Genomic DNA, 23,364 nt, shown 5'->3' with positions numbered 1-23,364 from the left:
TTGTACATGTATGTGTAGTGTGACCTAAGTGTAAGTAGAAGTAGCAAGACATACCTGAAATCTTGCATGTGTATGAGACAGAAAAAAAAGACACCAGCAATCCTACCATCGTGTAAAACAATTACAGGCTTCCATTTTACACTCACTTGGCAGGACGGTAGTACCTCCCTGGGAGGTTGCTGTCTACCAACCTGCTACCTAGATGAATATATTTATTGTAGGAAATCTGAATTTTTGAAAAAGGGGTATACAGTGGACCCTCGACTAACGCTATTAATCCGTTCCTGAGAGCTCATCGTTAGTCAAAATTATCGTTAGTCAAGTTAATTTTCCCCATAAGAAATAATGGAAATCAAATTAATCCATGTAGGACACCCCAAAGTATGAAAAAAAAATTGTTTTTACCACATGGAATATTAATTTTAATACACACAAACTGAAGAAGACATGCACAGTTACATGACACTTACCTTTATTGAAGATCTGGTGATAATTGATGGGATGGGAGGAGGGGAGAGTGTTGATGGTCTTAGTGTTTAGAAGGGAAATCCCCTTCCATTAGGACTTGAGGTGGCAAGTCCTTTTCCGGGGTTACTCCCCTTCCCTTTAAATCTCTCAAACCAACCTTTGCTGGCCTTAAATTCACTCACATCACCACTAGTTGCTGGCATTTTTTTAATTAAATCGTCATGCAACTTCCTAGCCTTTTCACATATGATCACTTGAGAGATGCTATCTCCTGCTATCTGTTTTTCGTTTACCCGCACCAATAACAGTCTCTCAACATCTTCGAATACTTGCGATCTCAGTTTCGAAAACATAGTTGCACCTTTGGCAAGAACAGCTTCCTTCATTGCCGTTTTCTTGGCCACAATAGTAGCGATGGTTGATTGGGGTTTTGTGTACAGCCTGGCCAGCTCGGAGACACGCACTCCACTTTCATACTTAGCAATGATCTCTTTCTTCATATCCATAGTAATTCTCACCCTTTTTGCCCTTTGGTAAAGGGCTGGCTGGCACTAGAGAGAGGGGAAAATGTGTCTTTTCCATTGATTCTGCAATATGTACGATACTAAAGCAGCAGGAATCTATAAAAGTTATAGGGCAAGCCAGCGATAAAGTGTAGCATTAACGGAGGGGCAAGCCTTTTTCCAGTGAACAAGATATTAACCCTTTTAGGGTCCAAGGCCAAAATCTGAAGTGGTGCCCCAGTGTCCAAGAATTTTCAAAAAAAAAATTGTTGTTTTTTTCTTATGAAATGGTAGAGAATCTTTTTGTGAATGTAATAAAATAAAAAGTACGAAATTTGATGGAAAATTGACGAAATTATGCTCTCATGAATTTTGATGTGTCAGCGATATTTACGAATCGGCGATTTTGCCGACTTTGACTCCCATTTTAGGCCAATTACATTATTCCAGTCGACCAAATTCTTAGCTATTTCACTAGGATTACTTCTATTCTATCGATTGAGCACAAGAAATCGCCAAGTCAACTGTTTCAACTACAAAATAAAGTGACCGGAAATTGGTAATTTGGCCAATTTAACACAAAGTTCAAAATATTCCAATTTCAAAATAGGATCCAGAATAAACAATGTAGGTATTCCTGGCACTAAACTAACATTTCCTCTGTTCATTAGTTACGTTTTGAGGCTTTACAAATAAATTCCATTTTGATTTTTTATTCACATAATGAATTTTTATTCACACCAATAAATAGAAGATTTACTGTTATGCAATATTGTAATAATTGTATAAATATCATCACCACATTTATGAATGTATATTAGACCCACCAGCTGGCATGTATTAGACGTGTGAGGTCGTTTGTTTACTCTTGAACATCGGCAAAAATTTAACATTTCCGCCACTTTGAGCTCAGTTTCAAGCCATTTCCAGTGCTAAAACCAATCAAAATTATCTCTATTTCTGTAATATGTCTTCCATTCTATCAAATGAGACCAAGAAATCACAAATACAACTATAAAAAACATACGAAAAAACACCACTGCAAAGTCGCTGTTTTAATCGAAAATCACGGTCTCAGTTTTTTCCTCTCATTATACAGTGGACCCCCGCATAGCGACCTTAATCCGTGCAACAGGGCTGGCTGTTATGCGAAATGTTCGCTATGCGAATGAATTTTCCCCATAAGAAATAATGGAAATCAAATTAATCCGTGCAAGACACCCAAAAGTATGAAAAAAAAATTTTTACCACATGAAATATACATTTTCCTACACACAAAGAGAAGGATACATGCACAATAATAGAGTAGTACATGCTCAATATATATTGTGCATGTACTACTCTACTAAATGAAGAATAAATGACACTTACCTTTATTGAAGATGCAGCAATGACTGATGAGACACTGTGTCCTGGGAGTGCCTTTTCCTCCTGAGTACTGTAGGTCCTGTTTGGTATTTTCTTCCAGAACAGGCCTTATCACACTGTGTATGCCACTACGATTCTTAAATCTCTCAAACCAACCTTTGCTGGCTCTAAATTCACCAATATGAGCACTAGTTCCAGGCATTTTCCCTGTTCACCTGGGTGTTAGTCAACTGGTGTGGGTTGCATCCTGGGAGACAAGATTAAGGACTCCAATGGAAATAAGTTAGACAGTCTTCGATGACACTGACTTTCTTGGGTTATCCTGGGTAGCTAACCCTCTGGGGTTAATTGTTTCTTGGTATTCTCAATAAGCCACACCAACAACGGTGGTACAGCAGCAGCAGCAGCTGATGGTGGTACAGCAGCAACAGACGATGCTACAGCAGCAACAGACGATGCTACAGCAGCAGCAGACGATGCTACAGCAGCAACTGACGATGTTACAGCAGCAGCAGACGATGCTACAGCAGCAGCAGCAGCAGACGATGCTACAGCAGCAGCAGACGATGCTACAGCAGCAGCAGACGATGCTACAGCAGCAGCAGACGGTACTACAGCAGCAGCAGCAGCTGACGGTGGTACAGCAGCAGCAGCTGACAGTGCAGCAGCAGCTGACGGTGGTACAGCAGCAGCAGCAGCTGTACCACCAATAGTAGCAATGGTTGATTGGGGTTTATTATACAACCTGGCCAGCTCGGAGACACGCACTCCACTTTCATACTTATCAATGATCTTTTTCTTCATCTCCATAGTAATTCTCACCCTTATTGCTGTAGGGTTGGCACTAGAAGCTTTCTTGGGGCCCATGGTCACTTATTTTCCAGAAAAAAATCACCAAAAACACTGTAATAATACAAAATGTTCCGATTGTATGCTTGGATGTTACCGCGGAGGCTGGCTGGTAAACAATGCCACCCGCGGAACATGTGAGCTTGGCTCAGGCCGCACATTGGACGCGTCTCGGACGAAGGCCGCTGAGCGGGTTTTTGTCCACTATGCGGGGCAAAATTTTAGCGAACAAAGCGTCCGCTATGCGGATTGTCCGCTATGCAAGGCGTCCGTTATGCGGGGGTCCACTGTACACAGTGTGCTGCAGGATTTGTTTTATGTGGTGCACACATACCACATAGATGTATTCTCTCATATCTAGGCCCAAATTTACCACTCACAGTTTATCAGAGTGAGCTGAGCTCATGACGTAGATCTACGGTTTGGACCCTGAACGTAAAGCCGTAGATCTACGGGACGGACCCTGAAAGGGTTAAAATTGAAAAATTATGGAAAAAAATGTTTTCTTACTGAAAAATAGTGCAAAATTCTGGCAATATTTTGATGTAATCAGCTTGTTTCTATCATATTTCTAAGCATGTTTTTCATTAAATGTATTTTTTTTTTGTTCTGCTGTCAGCAAAAATACATGTTGGCAATTAGGAGTTTTTTTTTTTCCTCCCAAAATTACGAATTTTATGATTTTGTTCATTGTAAATACTCTACATGGCAACTTGTGTGCTGGCTAGTGTGAGGAGAGAAGACAGTAAGCCCGTCAGTGGCCGGCAGGCTGTAGAGAAGATAGGAGGAGTGCAACACGCTGAACGGTGGCGCGCAACTTCCCAAGAGTTTCACACACACTAAAATAAAAAATCTCGGTAATAAGTTGACATTCTAATCCATTTTTTTCGTTACATATTCATTGGATTGTCATGATTTTTGCAGATGTTATTGAGGAATGATGGTTCTACAAACACCCAGAGAAGATTTGCCATATTGTGAACAGCTTTTTGTTAATGATTTTTTCCTCCTCTAAAAAACAAAAAAAAAATAGTAATTTCAACATTTTTTTTTATGGAATCTACTGACATTATCACTAAAATGCTCTGGGTCATAATTATCTTTCATCTGATGTCAACTAGAGCATTGTATATCTTCCCAATTTAGTAAAATTTGGGAAGCCCTAGGACCCATAAAATTGTGCAAAAATATTTTTTTCCTATCTAACTTCAAGGCTAACAGTCAAAACAAACACAGCCTATATGTTTTTTTTAAGCTGATTAATCCACTGTCAAAATCCCATTGAAATCTCATCAATAAAAAAAAAAATTGGTGATTTTGCTCGCCCCTCGCTTAAGGGACGGGCGAGCCTTTTTTCAGTGATCAGGACATTGAAATTGAAAAATTATGGAAAAAATTATTTCTTACTGAAAAATAGTGCAAAATTCTGGCAACATTTTGATATAATCAGCTTGTTTCTATCATATTTCTAAGTATGTTTTTCATTAAATGCATTTTTTTTGTTCTGCTGTCAGCAAAAATATATGTAGGCAACTGGCAGTTTTTTTTTTCCTCCCAAAATTACGATTTTTATGATTATTTCATTGTAAATACTCTACATGGCAACTTGTGTGCTGGCTAGTGTGTGGAGAGCAGACAGTAAGTCCCTCAGTAGCCAGCAGGCCGTAAAGAAGGTAGGAGGGGTGTAGCACACTGAAAGTTGCAGTGCCATTTCCCTAGAGTTTCACACACACAAAAAAAATTCAGTAATACGTTATTGACATTGTAACCCATTTCCTGCGATAAGTATTCATTGGATTGTCATAATTTTGCAGACGTTATTGAGGAATGATGGTTCTACAAACACCCAGAGAGGATTTGCCATGTTGTGAACAGCTTTTTGTTAATGATTTTTTCCTCCTCTAAAAAAAAAAAAAAAACTAACCAACATTTTTTTATGGAATCTACTGACATTATCGCTAAACTGTTCTGGGTCATTATTAATCTAGCCTTTATCTTTCATCTGATGTCAACTAGAGCATTGTACATCTTCCCAATTTAGTAGAAAGTGGAAAGTCCTAGGATCCATAAAAATGTGCAAAAATATTTTTTTTCTATCTAACTTGAAGGCTAACAGTCAAAACAAACACAGCCTATATGTTTTTTTAAAGCTGCTTAATCCACTGTCACAATCCCACTGAAATCTGATAAAAAAAAAAAAGTTGGTAATTCTGTTCGCCCCTCCCTTAAACTGTCCAAACGTAGATCTACTTTCATACGTGTAGCACTCCAAACGTAGATATACATTTTTTTTTACGTAAGAAAGAATGCAAAATCGAACATAGATCTACGTTCGGAGCGCTACGTGTGTGAACGTAGATCTACGTTTGGACAGTTTAAGGGCTAAGTAATGTGTGTACTGTATATACAGCCTCTGCTCATTTAACAACGGAGTTTTGTTCCTAAAACTACGTCACTAAACAAATTCACTGCTAAGAGAGGAGCATACTATAATGGTAGTGGGTTTGTGTCAGCCATCTGTGATATTATTTTAATGTCACCTTTGCACCAGTTATAACATTGCTGGTATATATTTTTAAATGTTTATACAGTAGCGTGCTGTATATTGTATGCATACTGGTCATAGAGCCCATTGTAAGTCCAAGGCGTCGGTAAACGAGTACGTTGCTAAGTGAGGAGAGGCTGTACCTTTTTTATACCTAGTTTTAATATTCACTTAATAAATGACAGTGTAAACATGACACAAGGTTTTTATATGCATTTGAAAGTGAAAAAAAGGCTATGTTTCACTTTACAGCAAATTTTCACTTTACAGTGGTAGCCTAGAACCTAACCTGCTGTAAAAGCAGGGCCTGCTTGTATTAATGTTTTGTCAAGGAAACAAAAATAAGGAAAAAACTCACTTGTGGAGACAACTTTCTGCGGACATAAGAGCTGTCTTCATCTTCCTCATCTGAGCCTGGAACACAAACCATTATGTCATGATAAATATCACACCTAACAAATTTGATATCATTAAATAATCTCTGGGTACACTACAGAATTATACTCTTGTGAAGTGTTAAACCCATGTGGGTCAGTCAGCGCTGGGAGTGGTGGAGTCTCAATTCTATTTCAATAATTATAAAACAATCATACAACATACCAATGAGCACAATAGAATTAAATTATAATACTTAGGGCATTCTGTTAATAAGAACTCTGCTGAAAATACTGTACATATTAGGTCTTCTTGGATCTGTGTTGGAGTAATAATATCTCCATGCTAAATCCACATTAAGTCCATGGAGGATGCATGTTCAGGGCATCCAACACTAGTAGTTAGAAGTAACATGGCATGGCAGTTGGCTCTCCCTATGGGACTTGTTGCAGTCAGGCAAACTCATCTTCTCAATAGAGTCAGTTCTCATCACAAAAACATTAAAGAGGTTTCCAAAGCTTCAAACTACCACAAAATCATAGGCACTGCAGGAGTTTCTAGCATATTTTGTAAGGGATGTAAGAAATTCTATATCAGTGAAAAAGTTCATGATTTACAGACACTCCATCACTAAACAAGTATACCTGCAGACTGAAAAACAACAAAAATGCTTGTGGTCTATCATAAACTGCCTTTCCATCTCATGGGCTGGGGCAATGCACAAGTGAAGTGGATAGTAGCTGCCTTGAAGCAGCTACTATCCACTTCATCTGAACCATAAAACAAACCAGAGGAATTTTTTTTTTTTATTATCACACTGGCCGATTCCCACCAAGGCAGGGTGGCCCGAAAAAGAAAATCTTTCACCATCATTCACTCTATCACTGTCTTGCCAGAAGGGTGCTTTACACTACAGTTTTTAAACTGCAACATTATCACACCTCCTTCAGAGTGCAGGCACTGTACTTCCCATCTCCAGGACTCAAGTCCGGCCTGCCGGTTTCACTGAACCCCTTCATAAATGTTACTTTGCTCACACTCCAACAGCACGTCAAGTATTAAAAACCATTTGTCTCCATTCACTCCTATCAAACATGCTCAAGCATGCCTGCTGGAAGTCCAAGTCCCTTGCACACAAAACCTCCTTTACCCCCTCCCTCCAACCTTTCCTAGGCCGACACCTACCCTGCCTTTCTTCCACTACAGATTGATACACTCTTGAAGTCACTCTGTTTCGCTCCATTCTCTCTACATGTCCGAACCACCTCAACAATCCTTCCTCAGCCCTCTGGACAACAGTTTTGGTAATCCCACACCTCCTCCTAACTTCCAAACTATGAATTCTCTGCATTATATTCACACCACACATTGCCCTCAGACATGACATCTCCACTGCCTCCAGCCTTCTCCTCGCTGCAACATTCATCACCCATGCTTCACACCCATATAAGTGCGTTGGTAAAACTATACTCTCATACATTCCCCTCTTTGCCTCCAAGGACAAAGTTCTTTGTCTCCACAGACTCCTAAGTGCACCACTCACCCTTTTCCCCTCATCAATTCTATGATTCACCTCATCTTTCATAGACCCGTCCGCTGACACGTCCACTCCCAAATATCTGAAAACATTCACCTCCTCCATACTCTCTCCCTCCAATCTGATATCCAATCTTTCATCACCTAATCTTTTTGTTATCCTCATTACGTTACTCTTTCCTGTATTCACTTTTAATTTTCTTCTTTTGCACACCCTACCAAATTCATCCACCAATCTCTGCAGCTTCTCTTCAGAATCTCCCAAGAGCACAGTGTCATCAGCAAAGAGCAACTGTGACAACTCCCACTTTATGTGTGATTCTTTATCTTTTAACTCCATGCCTCTTGCCAAGACCCTCACATTTACTTCTCTTACAACCCCATCTATAAATATATTAAACAACCACGGTGACATCACACATCCTTGTCTAAGGCCTACTTTTACTGGGAAATAATTTCCCTCTTTCCTACATACTCTAACTTGAGCCTCACTATCCTCGTAAAAACTCTTCACTGCTTTCAGTAACCTACCTCCTACACCATACACCTGCAACATCTGCCACACTGCCACCCTATCCACCCTGTCATACGCCTTTTCCAAATCCATAAATGCCACAAAAACCTCTTTAGCCTTATCTAAATACTATTCACTTATATGTTTCACTGTAAACACCTGGTCCACACATCCCCTACCTTTCCTAAAGCCTCCTTGTTCATCTGCTATCCTATTCTCTGTCTTACTCTTAATTCTTTCAATAATAACTCTACCATATACTTTACCAGGTATACTCAACAGACTTATCCCCCTATAATTTTTGCACTCTCTTTTGTCCCCTTTGCCTTTATACAAAGGAACTATGCATGCTCTCTGCCAATCCCTAGGTACCTTACCCTCTTCCATACATTTATTAAATAATTGCACCAACCACTCCAAAACTATATCCCCACCTGCTTTTAACATTTCTATCTTTATCCCATCAATCCCGGCTGCCTTACCCCCTTTCATTTTACCTACTGCCTCACGAACTTCCCCCACACTCACAACTGGCTCTTCCTCACTCCTACAAGATGTTATTCTTCCTTGCCCTATACACGAAATCACAGCTTCCCTATCTTCATCAACATTTAACAATTCCTCAAAATATTCCCTCCATCTTCCCAATACCTCTAACTCTCCATTTAATAACTTTCCTCTCCTATTTTTAACTGACAAATCCATTTGTTCTCTAGGCTTCCTTAACTTGTTAATCTCACTCCAAAACTTTTTCTTATTTTCAACAAAATTTGTTGATAACATCTCACCCACTCTCTCATTTGCTCTCTTTTTACATTGCTTCACCACTCTCTTAACCTCTCTCTTTTTCTCCATATACTCTTCCCTCCTTGCATCACTTCTACTTTGTAAAAACTTCTCATATGCTAACTTTTTCTCCCTTACTACTCTCTTTACATCATCATTCCACCAATCGCTCCTCTTCCCTCCCGCACCCACTTTCCTGTAACCACAAACTTCTGCTGAACACTCTAACACTACATTTTTAAACCTACCCCATACCTCTTCGACCCCATTGCCTATGCTCTCATTAGCCCATCTATCCTCCAATAGCTGTTTATATCTTACCCTAACTGCCTCCTCTTTTAGTTTATAAACCTTCACCTCTCTCTTCCCTGATGCTTCTATTCTCCTTGTATCCCATCTACCTTTTACTCTCAGTGTAGCTACAACTAGAAAGTGATCTGATATATCTGTGGCCCCTCTATAAACATGTGCATCCTGAAGTCTACTCAACAGTCTTTTATCTACCAATACATAATCCAACAAACTACTGTCATTTCACCCTACATCATATCATGTATATTTATTTATCCTTTTTTTCTTAAAATATGTATTACCTATAACTAAACCCTTTCTATACAAAGTTCAATCAAAGGGCTCCCATTATCATTTACACCTGGCACCCCAAACTTACCTACCACACCCTCTCTAAAAGTTTCTCCTACTTTAGCATTCAGGTCCCCTACCACAATTACTCTCTCACTTGGTTCAAAGGCTCCTATACATTCACTTAACATCTCCCAAAATCTCTCTCTCTCCTCTACATTCCTCTCTTCTCCAGGTGCATACACGCTTATTATGACCCACTTTTCACATCCAACCTTTACTTTAATCCATATAATTCTTGAATTTACACATTCATATTCTCTTTTCTCCTTCCATAACTGATCCTTCAATATTACTGCTACCCCTTCCTTTGCTCTAACTCTCTCAGATACTCCAGATTTAATCCCATTTATTTCCCCCCACCGAAACTCCCCTACCCCCTTCAGCTTTGTTTCGCTTAGGGCCAGGACATCCAACTTCTTTTCATTCATAACATCAGCAATCATCTGTTTCTTGTCATCCGCACTACATCCACGCACATTCAAGCATCCCAGTTTTATAAAGTTTTTCTTCTTCTCTTTTTTAGTAAATGTCTACAGAAGGGGTTACTAGCACATTGCTCCCGGCATTTTAGTCGCCTCATACGACACGCATGGCTTACGGAGGAAAGATTCTTTTCCACTTCTCCATGGACAATAGAAGAAATAAAGAACAAGAGCTATTTAGAAAAAGGAGAAAAACCTAGATGTATGTATATATATATATGCATGTGCGTGTCTGTGAAGTGTGACCAAAGTGTAAGTAGGAGTAGCAAGATATCCCTGTTATCTAGCGTGTTTATGAGACAGAAAAAGAAACTAGCAATCCTACCATCAAGCAAAACAGTTACAGGTTTCTGTTTCACAGTCATCTGGCAGGACGGTAGTACTTCCCTGGGTGGTTGCTGTCTACCAACCTACTACCTATAAACCAGAGGAATGTATACATTAAAATATAAAACGCCTCGACCTGATAACCAGATCTAGGCCCCACCCTTTCATTCGTCTTTATAGATCTCTAAACTACTACTTTACCATACTTCTCTGCCACGTAACCTGACCTCTTAACCACCTTACCTGACCTCTCAACCGCCTGACCTGACAACACAATATTTTTATATATCACACAAGTGTTTTCATTATTTAACCCTTCGACTGTTTTGGTCGTATATATACGTCTTACGAGCCTCTGTTTTTGACGTAAACATACTCATAAATTCTAGCGGCTTCAGATCAAGCAGGAGAAAGCTGGTAGGCCCACATGTGAGAGAATGGCTCTGTGTGGTCAGTGTGCACCATATAAAAAAAATCCTGCAGCATGGAGTGCATGAGAAAAAAAAAACTGACCGTCTTTTTTAAATAAAATGCCGATTTTGTGGTCTATTTTCATATAGTATTTATGGTTGTATTCTCGTTTTCTTGGTCTCATTTGATAGAATGTTAAACATATTATAGAAATAGAGGTGATTTTGATTGGTTTTACTATAAAAAGAACCTTGAAATGGAGCTCAAAGTAGAGGAAATGTTTGATTTTTGCCGATGTCCAAAAGTAAACAAATGTCATTTTCCAATAAATGTCCAAGTAACCATTTTAATATGCAGTTATGAATGGGTTGACATTATTTATACAATTATTACAATATTGCAGTAGTCTGCATAACAGTAAATCTTATATATTTTGTTTGAATAAAAATTCAAAATAGAAAGCAAGAGTAATATCAGAGGGGCCTGGAAATGTGACTGATGAACAAAGAAAATGTTATTTTAGAGCCAGGAATATCTGCATTGTTCATTCTGGACCATATTTTGAAATTGCCATATTTTTTAATTTTCGTGAAATTGGCCAAATTGCAAATTTCTGACCACATTATTGGGTAGTATAAATCGGTAAATGGGCAGTTTCTTGTACTCAATCGATAGAAAAAATGGAGTTCTAAAGAAATAGCTATGAGTTTGGTCAACTGGAACAAAGGAATTAGCCGAAAATAGGGCTCAAAGAGGGCAAAATCGCAATTCGTAAATATCGCCGAGGTAGCTAACTTCGCGAGAGCATAATTCCTTCAGTTTTCCATCAAATTTCGTTCTTTTGGTGTCATTACAATCAGGAAAAGATTCTCCATCATTTCATAAGAAATAATAATTTTCTTTTTTTTTTTAAATTTTGCGACACCAGGACACACCTCAGGATTTGGGGTTGCGACAGTCAAGGGGTTAATTGTACGTACTTAAAAAAGCACTACGAATGAACCACTGCCTAATGAAGGGTTTCCCTACTAAAAGTGTCTTTATAATTACTTGTGACTTGTTCCAGCCATATATTAAGACTTATTCTTCATGTTTCAATGTAAACACAAAATAATGCATTTTGGATACAGCAAGAGGTCACATCTACATCAACTACCACTTACCCAATGGTGATTCCAGAGGGGAATGGAAATCTCCAAGAGTCTCGGTATAATTACTCAAGTAATCTCGTACTCTCTCCAGCTGAGGCAACAGCGGATCATTCTCATTCTCTGAATGGTCATAATTACTTGTTGCTGGAAGTAAAATAATAATTAGTGTTATAGCACATACATCCATTATCAATAATTAATATAACATTTGCATTAAATATTTTCATCAATATTTACTATTAACTTTTATATTACAAGCATTCATGTATAAATAACATTTGCTAGAGGTGACTATTATAAAGTTCCTCTATAAAATGCAATTTTCTGTAAATGTGATTGAATAAGTGCATCCAAAACTGAACAGAATGTGAAAAGATCTTCATAGTACAGGAAGGCCCCACTTATACGGCTGGTTAGGTTCCAGGCTACCGCCGTAAAGCGGAAACCGCCATAAAGTGGAACACCCTTTTTTTCCACTTACAAATGCATACAAACACTAGATAACAAGTTTACACTAACATATATTAAGTTAGCAATAGAACCAGGCATCAAAAAACAATAAAAAGTACAATACACACACATAGTGCACTCATTACTTACCTTAAAATATTTATAGTCTTAATCTAGGGTGAGACAAGTAGTATTTATTTTAAGAAATCAAGTGTGGTATGTATGGTAGTCAGCCAGGCTACCATACCAGGCCACCCCACCCACACATACAATTCTATGATATTTAAGCATCCCAGAGCGATAAAATGTATATACAGTTCACTCATTACTTACCTTAAAATACAGGGTGAGATGAGTAGTATTTATTGTAAAAAATCAAGTGTGGTATGTATGGTAGTCAGCCGGGCTACCATACCAGGCCAACCCACCCACACATATATTCCATGATATTTAAGCATCCCAGAGCGATAAAATGTATATACAGTTCACTCATTACTTACCTTAAAATATTTGTAGTCTTAATGTAGGGTCAGGAGTAAGTAAATGAGATAAAACGAATAAATGAGAGAGAGAAAGAATGAGTGCATCAGAGAGTACAGGCGCAGAGTTATGTAAACAAACCAGGCGAAGGTAAGTTTTGTAAACAAACAAAGTGTACACGTCTGGTTTGTGTACAAGTTACATTGTGTACAGGTTGTCTCTACATTGATACGGTAGAATAAATAAAGAAGAACACTCCCATTCTCATGTAACATCATTTTGAGAAGAAATGATGCTCTGAGTGAAGGCAATGGAAATAAGTCACTCTGACTTTTTTGGGTTATCCTAGGTTCTCTACACATATGTTGTTATGTATGATAATCTATGTAACTGTATTTGTGTATACCTGAATAAACTTACTTACATACATACGAAAGGAATAATTTTCTACAGTTACCCCGGTAACACATTTTCTCTTATGTTAGATTAGAGAAAATGTTATTCTTGGCATCACTTGTGGCTACGACATCTCATATTTGTTTATTTATTCTATTGTTGGGTGTATTTATCATCTTTTTATGTTATGTATCGTGTTTATTATATAATTTTGAAAAAAAATATCATGGATGGATTAATGAAAATGTGTATATTAACGTAATATACAACATTTAATAAGACTCGGTGATTATTATTAGCATTATTATTAGCATTTCTAATATGGCGTCACTTGTGCAAGTCGTCTGCTACCACATCTCATATTTATGTTTATTTATTCTACTGTGGGGTGTATTTAACATCTTTTTATGTTATGTATCGTGTTTATTATATAATTTTGAAAAAATATCATAGATGGATTAATGAAAATGTGTATTTAACGTAATATACGACATTTAAATGAGACGATGATTATTATTATCATTACTAATATGACGTCTGGAGACAAAACACTCTTACTGATTTTAATGTGTACCTGCACGCCAGCACAGTATGTAAGTTTATTTAAGTACAGGTATACATAAGTATAATTATCAGAGTATATATAAAATATGAAATAACTTTTAAAAACATTTGAAATTTTGGAGTTTCCAGACAAAATGGAGAGACTTAGTGCTTACTGAGCTCACGAAGAATGTAAACAAACAAGGTGGGGCGCGGTGACCGTATTAGAAAGTCAGGTGGGGGGAGCCGTATAGTGAGTTTTGGTCATAATTTGAAATGACCGTATTAGCGGAACGCCGTAAAAAGAAACGCCATAAAGCGGGGCCTTCCTGTACATGCTATTCAATTTTGGAATAACTTTTTCAATTATGCGTACAAAAAAAAAATCACACTACAGGAGGGCCCCGCTTTACAGCGTTTTGCTTTAGAGCATTTTGCTAATGCAGTGATTTTCAGTTATATCCATTCTCCATTTATTCAGACTTCCTACCATAAATATATTCACCACCCACTCTAACCTAAGGACAAAAATATTTTAAGGTAAGTAATGTGCAGTTTTTAGGCCTAACTCTATTGCTCACTTAATATATGATAGTGTTAAAATATTATCAGGCTTTTTAGATGCATTTGAAAGTGAAAAAAAAAAGGACTGTTTCACTTTACAGTAATTTTCACTTTACAACAGTAGCCTGGAGCTTAACCTGCTGTATAAGTGTGGCCCTCCTATACATACAATAGCTTTGTAAGAGAAATTACTGTACATTATTTACAGTGGACCCTTGGCTAACGAACGCATCGCAAAACATTAAATCCGCCCAACGAAGCATTTGAGCATAAAAATTTTGGCCCGCCTAACGATAAAAAACTCGCCCAACATGATTCGCCCCGAACCTGTCTGTCCAGCCTGAGCGCCTAAGCTGCCCTGCTGCCATTGTTTACAAGCCAGGGTGGCCGGTTCCATGCATACATTCAATATATTTTGTGGAAATAAATGGGAATAAATGGTATAAAATACCGACACAATGGAGATATAAACACAAATGCAGTATAATGTGATCCTTTATTGACTACGTTTCGCCCACACAGTGGGCTTTTTCAAGTCACAAACAGAACTACCTGGGGTGGAAGGAACGCGAGTATTTATAGTCCGGTTCAGAATGTTGAGGTCAGGTGAAGAATGCTGCATCTGATGATGTACTGAGTGGGGTTATAGAGTCTAAAAACTTGGGTAGCTTGGAAAGGAGATTGGATAAGTTTGTGAGCAGACCTTCTACAGTGTTCTTATGTGGGATAGCGATGAAGAAGTTTCTTGGCAAGTGGTTCAGCTATGTTATAGAAGCCACTATTCTGGTTGAAGTTGTCGGATATAGAAATAAGTGATGATTCCAGGATTCTTCGGTATTGAGTGTTGTCTTCTGTGGCGATAAGTCTTGAGTTTCTGTAGTTTATCAAGTGGTTGTGTGAATTACGGTGTTGTACGCAGGCATTCCTTGTGTCGTCAGACCTGCTTGCGTATTGGTGTTCTGAAACACGTGTTTGGAGGTCCCTTGATGTTTCGCCCACGTATAACTTGTTGCAGTCATTACAAGGGATTATGTATACCCCTGCAGAGGATGGAGGCTTGTCTTGTCTACTACTGGTGATGTCCTTGATGGTCGTGGTTGTGGAGGTAGATACTTGGAATGATGTTTTGGCAAAGATGTTGGAAACATGTTTGGCAATGGAGTTGGTGGGAAGGACTATGTATCTCTTCTCGGCAGTGTCTTCTCTGGGTGTGTTGAAGATGTTTAATGCCCGCCGTCTGCAGTCTCTGATGAAGTGACGAGGATAGTGGAGTTTAGAAAATATTTGTTCAATTATAGTGCATTCTTCCTCAAGGAACTCGTTGCTGCAGATTCTGAGTGCACGCAGGAAGAAGCCTATAATTACACCACGTTTGGTTTTGGTGTCGTGGTGAGAGTAGAAGTGGAGAAGATCGTTTTGGTTGGTGGGTTTTCGATAGACTTTAAAACGAAGTTCGTGGTCAGCTTTGCAGAGCAGGACATCAAGGAAAGGAAGAGTGTTGTCGACTTCTTCTTCAAGTGTGAACTGGATTGAAGGCTCGACCTGGTTGAGCTTGTCTTGGAGAGCTTGAACGTTGAAGCGTTTAGGAGTTATGAGGAGAATGTCGTCAACATAACGGAGCCAGGTGACAGACGAAGGAATAATGGTGGAGAAACGTTCGGCTTCTAGATGTTCCATGTATAGGTTCGCCAGGACTGCACTGAGTGGCGAACCCATGGGTAGTCCAAAAGTCATCAATTTTCCTGCGCAAGAGATTGATGGCTTGTGTAGTAGGTACTTTGGTGAATAGGGAAGTCACGTCAAGGCTGGAAAGTTTCTTGTTCCTGATGTTGATGTTGCAAATGCGATTGAGAAGATCACCTGAGTGTTTGAGATGTGCTGGACTGAAAGTTTAGGAAGACCTGAAATTATTCAAAATCTTTCATCTCGTCCACTGTCAACCACAGAAACTGAAGCGCTCAGCTTAGGCCTCAAATTCGCAACAGGAATTACGAAACCAAAACAAGACCTCAATTTCATCGCCAAAAACTACAGACACAATGACTCCGACTTCCAGAAAGGCTATCTTCAAGGCATCATCTCAGCAGCCATCTCAACACGCAGCTCCCCAGTCATACCTCGACGTTACATCAATGCACTCAAAGGTTTAGCAGAAGACACGACCATCAGGGTCACCACCGCTGATAAAGGGGGTGGTGTTGTTATCATGAACACTGACGATTACAGGAACAAAATGTTCAATCTACTTAATGACCCAGATACCTACAAACCTCTCACAACTAACCAAGTGGACAACCTTACTAAAACTTTTCTTCAAAGGACTCGCCGCATTCTGAGGGGCTCAGAACAAGGGAAGAAACTTCTGCACACCATGCCCAGCAACCCCAGACCTGCCAGAATGTACGGCCTGCCAAAGACTCACAAGCCTGGTATCCCACTGAGGCCCATATCCTCGGGAATAGGCAGTGCTCCCCACCAGCTCTCAGGAATTCTCGCCAAACACCTCTCTAAACTCTTGGGCACTATCAGTCCAGCACATCTCAAACACTCAGGTGATCTTCTCAATCGCATTCGCAACATCAACATCAGGAACAAGAAACTTTCCAGCCTTGACGTGACTTCCCTATTCACCAAAGTACCTACTACACAAGCCATCAATCTCTTGCGCAGGAAAATTGATGATTCACTTGATCTTCCCATTCCAGCCAGCGATTTCATCGACCTTGTTGAACTATGTGTTGGCTTTACGAGTTTCTCTTTCGAAAATCACCTCTTTCAGCAGACTTTTGGACTACCCATGGGTTCGCCACTCAGTGCAGTCCTGGCAAACCTATACATGGAACATCTAGAAGCCGAACGTTTCTCCACCATTATTCCTTCGTCTGTCACCTGGCTCCGTTATGTTGACGACATTCTCCTCATAACTCCTAAACGCTTCAACGTTCAAGCTCTCCAAGACAAGCTCAACCAGGTCGAGCCTTCAATCCAGTTCACACTTGAAGAAGAAGTCGACAACACTCTTCCTTTCCTTGATGTCCTGCTCTGCAAAGCTGACCACGAACTTCGTTTTAAAGTCTATCGAAAACCCACCAACCAAAACGATCTTCTCCACTTCTACTCTCACCACGACACCAAAACCAAACGTGGTGTAATTATAGGCTTCTTCCTGCGTGCACTCAGAATCTGCAGCAACGAGTTCCTTGAGGAAGAATGCACTATAATTGAACAAATATTTTCTAAACTCCACTATCCTCGTCACTTCATCAGAGACTGCAGACGGCGGGCATTAAACATCTTCAACACACCCAGAGAAGACACTGCCGAGAAGAGATACATAGTCCTTCCCACCAACTCCATTGCCAAACATGTTTCCAACATCTTTGCCAAAACATCATTCCAAGTATCTACCTCCACAACCACGACCATCAAGGACATCACCAGTAGTAGACAAGACAAGCCTCCATCCTCTGCAGGGGTATACATAATCCCTTGTAATGACTGCAACAAGTTATACGTGGGCGAAACATCAAGGGACCTCCAAACACGTGTTTCAGAACACCAATACGCAAGCAGGTCTGACGACACAAGGAATGCCTGCGTACAACACCGTAATTCACACAACCACTTGATAAACTACAGAAACTCAAGACTTATCGCCACAGAAGACAACACTCAATACCGAAGAATCCTGGAATCATCACTTATTTCTATATCCGACAACTTCAACCAGAATAGTGGCTTCTATAACATAGCTGAACCACTTGCCAAGAAACTTCTTCATCGCTATCCCACATAAGAACACTGTAGAAGGTCTGCTCACAAACTTATCCAATCTCCTTTCCAAGCTACCCAAGTTTTTAGACTCTATAACCCCACTCGGTACATCATCAGATGCAGCATTCTTCACCTGACCTCAACATTCTGAACCGGACTATAAATACTCGCGTTCCTTCCACCCCAGGTAGTTCTGTTTGTGACTTGAAAAAGCCCACTGTGTGGGCGAAACGTAGTCAATAAAGGATCACATTATACTGCATTTGTGTTTATATCTCCAATATATTTTGTATTATTCCATTGTTTATAGTGCTCATAAATGCTAAATAAGCCACCATGGGCCCAAAGATAGCTTCTAGTGCCAACCCTGTGGTAAAAAGGATGAGAAATACTTTCGAAATACTATCGTACCACGGTCAGCTGCTGCTGCACCACCATCAGCTGTTGCTGTACCACCGTCAGCTATACTACTCGAAGATTGGAGAGACTGTTGTTGGTGTGGCTTAACGAGAAACAATTACCGAGAATCAATTAACCCCAGAGGGTTAGCCACCCAGGATAACCCAAGAAAGTCGGTGAGTCATCGAGGACTGTCTAACTTATTTCCATTGGGGTCCTTAATCTTGTCTCCCAGGATGCGACCCACACCAGTCGGCTAACACCCAGGTGAACAGGACAAAAAGGCCTGGAACTAGTGCTCATATTGGTGAATTTAAGGCCAGCAAAGGTTGGTTTGAGAGATTTAAGAATTGTAGTGGCATACACAGTGTGATAAGGCATGGTGAAGCTGAAAAATTCCAACCCCACGAAGTGTTCAATTGTGATGAAACAGGCCTGTTCTGGAAGAAAATGCCAAACAGGACCTACATTACTCAGGAGGAAAAGGCACTCCCAGGACACAAGCCTATGAAAGACAGGCTAACTTTCTTGTTTTGTTGTAATGCTAGTGGGGATTGCAAAGTGAAGCCTTTACTCATGTATCACTCTGAAAATTACATATCAATACTCTTCAATAAAGGTAAGTGTCATTTTAACATTTAATTATATATATATATATATATATTTTTTTTTTTTTTTTTCAACAAGTCGGCCGTCTCCCACCGAGGCAGGGTGACCCAAAAAAAAAGAAAGAAAATCCCCAAAAAGAAAATACTTTCATCATCATTCAACACTTTCACCACACTCACACATTATCACTGCTTTTGCAGAGGTGCTCAGAATACAACAGTTTAGAAGCATATATGTATAGAGATACACAACATATCCCTCCAAACTGCCAATATCCCAAACCCCTCCTTTAAAGTGCAGGCATTGTACTTCCCATTTCCAGGACTCAAGTCCGACTATATGAAAATAACCGGTTTCCCTGAATCCCTTCACTAAATATTACCCTGCTCACACTCCAACAGATCGTCAGATCCCAAGTATCATTCGTCTCCATTCACTCCTATCTAACACGCTCACGCACGCTTGCTGGAAGTCCAAGCCCCTCACCCACAAAACCTCCTTTACCCCCTCTTTCCAACCCTTTCGAGGACGACCCCTACCCCTCTTTCCTTCCCCTATAGATTTATATGCTTTCCATGTCATTCTACTTTGATCCATTCTCTCTAAATGACCAAACCACCTCAACAACCCCTCTTCTGCCCTCTGACTAATGCTTTTATTAACTCCACACCTTCTCCTAATTTCCACACTCCGAATTTTCTGCATAATATTTACACCACACATTGCCCTTAGACAGGACATCTCCACTGCCTCCAACCGTCTCCTCGCTGCTGCATTTACCACCCAAGCTTCACATCCATATAAGAGTATTGGTACTACTATACTTTCATACATTCCATTCTTTGCCTCCATAGATAACGTTTTTTGACTCCACATATACCTCAACGCACCACTCACCTTTTTTCCCTCATCAATTCTATGATTAACCTCATCCTTCATAAATCCATCCGCCGACACGTCAACTCCCAAGTATCTGAAAACATTCACTTCTTCCATACTCCTCCTCCCCAATTTGATATCCAATTTTTCTTTATCTAAATCATTTGATACCCTCATCACCTTACTCTTTTCTATGTTCACTTTCAACTTTCTACCTTTACACACATTCTCAAACTCATCCACTAACCTTTGTAATTTTTCTTTAGAATCTCCCATAAGCACAGTATCATCAGCAAAAAGTAACTGTGTCAATTCCCATTTTGAATTTGATTCCCCATAATTTAATCCCACCCCTCTCCCGAACACCCTAGCATTTACTTCTTTTACAACCCCATCTATAAATATATTAAACAACCATGGTGACATTACACATCCCTGTCTAAGACCTACTTTTACCGGGAAGTATTCTCCCTCTCTTCTACACACCCTAACCTGAGCCTCACTATCCTCATAAAAGCTCTTTACAGCATTTAGTAACTTACCACCTATTCCATATACTTGCAACATCTGCCACATTGCTCCTCTATCCACTCTATCATATGCCTTTTTTAAATCCATAAATGCAATAAAAACTTCCCTACCTTTATCTAAATACTGTTCACATATATGTTTCAATGTAAACACTTGATCTACACATCCCCTACCCACTCTGAAGCCTCCTTGCTCGTCCGCAATTCTACATTCTGTCTTACCTCTAATTCTTTCAATTATAACCCTACCGTATACTTTTCCTGGTATACTCAGTAAACTTATTCCTCTATAATTTTTACAATCTCTTTTGTCCCCTTTCCCTTTATATAAAGGGACTATACATGCTCTCCGCCAATCCCTAGGAACCTTCCCCTCTTTCATACATTTATTAAACAAAAGTACCAACCACTCCAACACTATATCCCCCCCTGCTTTTAACATTTCTGTCATGATCCCATCAGTTCCAGCTGCTTTACCCCCTTTCATTCTACGTAATGCCTCACGTACCTCCACCACACTTACATTCTGCTCTTCTTCACTCCTAAAAGATGGTATACCTCCCTGGCCAGTGCATGAAATTACCGCCTCCCTTTCTTCCTTAACATTTAAAAGTTCCTCAAAATATTCTCGCCATCTACCTAATACCTCCCTCTCCCCATCTACTAACTCCCCTACTCTGTTTTTAACTGACAAATCCATACTTTCCCTAGGCTTTCTTAACTTGTTTAACTCACTCCAAAATTTTTTCTTATTTTCATAAAAATTTCTTGACAGTGCCTCTCCCACTCTTTCATCTGCTCTCCTTTTGCACTCTCTCACCACTCTCTTCACCTTTCTTTTACTCTCCATATACTCTGCTCTTCTTATAACACTTCTGCTTTGTAAAAACCTCTCGTAAGCTACCTTTTTCTCTTTTATCACACCCTTTACTTCATCATTCCACCAATCACTCCTCTTTCCTCCTGCCCCCACCCTCCTATAACCACAAACTTCTGCCCCACATTCTAATACTGCATTTTTAAAACTATTCCAACCCTCTTCAACCCCCCCACTACTCATCTTTGCACTAGCCCACCTTTCTGCCAATAGTCGCTTATATCTCGCCCGAACTTCCTCCTCCCTTAGTTTATACACTTTCACCTCCCTCTTACTTGTTGTTGCCACCTTCCTCTTTTCCCATCTACCTCTTACTCTAACTGTAGCTACAACTAAATAATGATCCGATATATCAGTTGCCCCTCTATAAACATGTACATCCTGGAGCCTACCCATCAACCTTTTATCCACCAATACATAATCTAACAAACTACTTTCATTACGTGCTACATCATACCTTGTATATTTATTTATCCTCTTTTTCATAAAATATGTATTACTTATTACCAAATTTCTTTCTACACATAGCTCAATTAAAGGCTCCCTATTTACATTTACCCCTGGCACCCCAAAATTACCTACTACTCCCTCCATAACATTTTTACCCACTTTAGCATTGAAATCCCCAACCACCATTACTCTCACACTTGATTCAAAACTCCCCACGCATTCACTCAACATTTCCCAGAATCTCTCTCTCTCCTCTACACTTCTCTCTTCTCCAGGTGCATACATGCTTACTATAACCCACTTTTCACATCCAATCTTTATTTTACTCCCCATAATCCTTGAATTTATACATTTGTAGTCCCTCTTTTCCTGCCATAGCTTATCCTTCAACATTATTGCTACTCCTTCTTTAGCTCTAACTCTATTTGAAACCCCTGACCTAATCCCATTTATTCCTCTCCATTGAAACTCTCCCACCCCCTTCAGCTTTGTTTCACTTAAAGCCAGGACATCCAGTTTCTTCTCATTCATAACATCCACAATCATCTCTTTCTTATCATTTGCACAACATCCACGCACATTCAGACTTCCCACTTTGACAATTTTCTTCTTCTTATTCTTTTTAGTAATCTTTACAGGAAAAGGGGTTACTAGCCCATTGTTCCCGGCATTTTAGTTGACTTTTACAACACGCATGGCTTACGGAGGAAAGATTCTTATTCCACTTCCCCATGGATAATATATATATATATATATATATAGATATATATATAGATATATATATATATACATATATATACATATATATACATATATATACATATATATACATATATATATATATACATATATATATACATATATATATATATACATATATATATACATATATATATACATATATATATACATATATATATACATATATATATACATATATATACATATATATATACAGTGGACCCCCGCATAACGATGGCATCACATAGCGATTATTTCGCATACCGCTTACTTTAATTGCAAAAATTTTGCCTCACATACCGCTTAAAAACCCGCTTACCGATTTTCGTCCGAGACGCGTCCAATGTGCGGCCTGAGCCACGCTCACATGTTCCGCCGGTGGCATTGTTTACCAGCCAGCCTCCGCGGTAACATCCAAGCATACAATCGGAATATTTCGTATTATTACAGTGTTTTCGGTGCTTTTTCTGGAAAATAAGTGACCATGGGCCCCAAGAAAGCTTCTAGTGCCAACGCTACAGCAATAAGGGTGAGAATTACAAGAGAGATGAAGAAAAAGATCATTGATAAGTATGAAAGTGGAGTGCATGTCTCCGAGCTGGCCAGGTTGTATAATAAACCCCAATCAACCATCGCTACTATTGGTGGTACAGCTGCTGCTGCTGCTGCACTGTCAGCTGCTGCTGCTGCTGCTGCACTGTCAGCTGCTGCT

At 39.4% G+C, this 23,364-nt stretch overlaps 1 protein-coding gene across 3 annotated transcripts in view; it reads right to left on the bottom strand.

Moving 5' to 3' along the window:
- Start1 (Steroidogenic acute regulatory protein-like) overlaps positions 1-23,364 on the bottom strand; it is a 368,052-nt gene that overhangs the window by 165,966 nt on the left and 178,722 nt on the right. For all 3 annotated transcript variants that reach the window (XM_070084953.1, XM_070084954.1, XM_070084955.1), the window contains 2 exons: positions 11,973-12,104; positions 6,092-6,147 (listed from right to left, as the gene is read on the bottom strand). In XM_070084953.1, the coding sequence (XP_069941054.1) occupies positions 6,092-6,147; positions 11,973-12,104 (188 nt within the window). The remainder of the gene's footprint in view (positions 1-6,091; positions 6,148-11,972; positions 12,105-23,364) is intronic.

Source organism: Cherax quadricarinatus, chromosome 14, assembly GCF_038502225.1.
Source record: "Cherax quadricarinatus isolate ZL_2023a chromosome 14, ASM3850222v1, whole genome shotgun sequence".
Classification (NCBI taxonomy): domain Eukaryota; kingdom Metazoa; phylum Arthropoda; class Malacostraca; order Decapoda; family Parastacidae; genus Cherax; species Cherax quadricarinatus.
The sequence above is the reverse complement of the archived record's forward strand: the minus strand, read 5'-3'. Positions and strand labels throughout refer to the sequence as shown.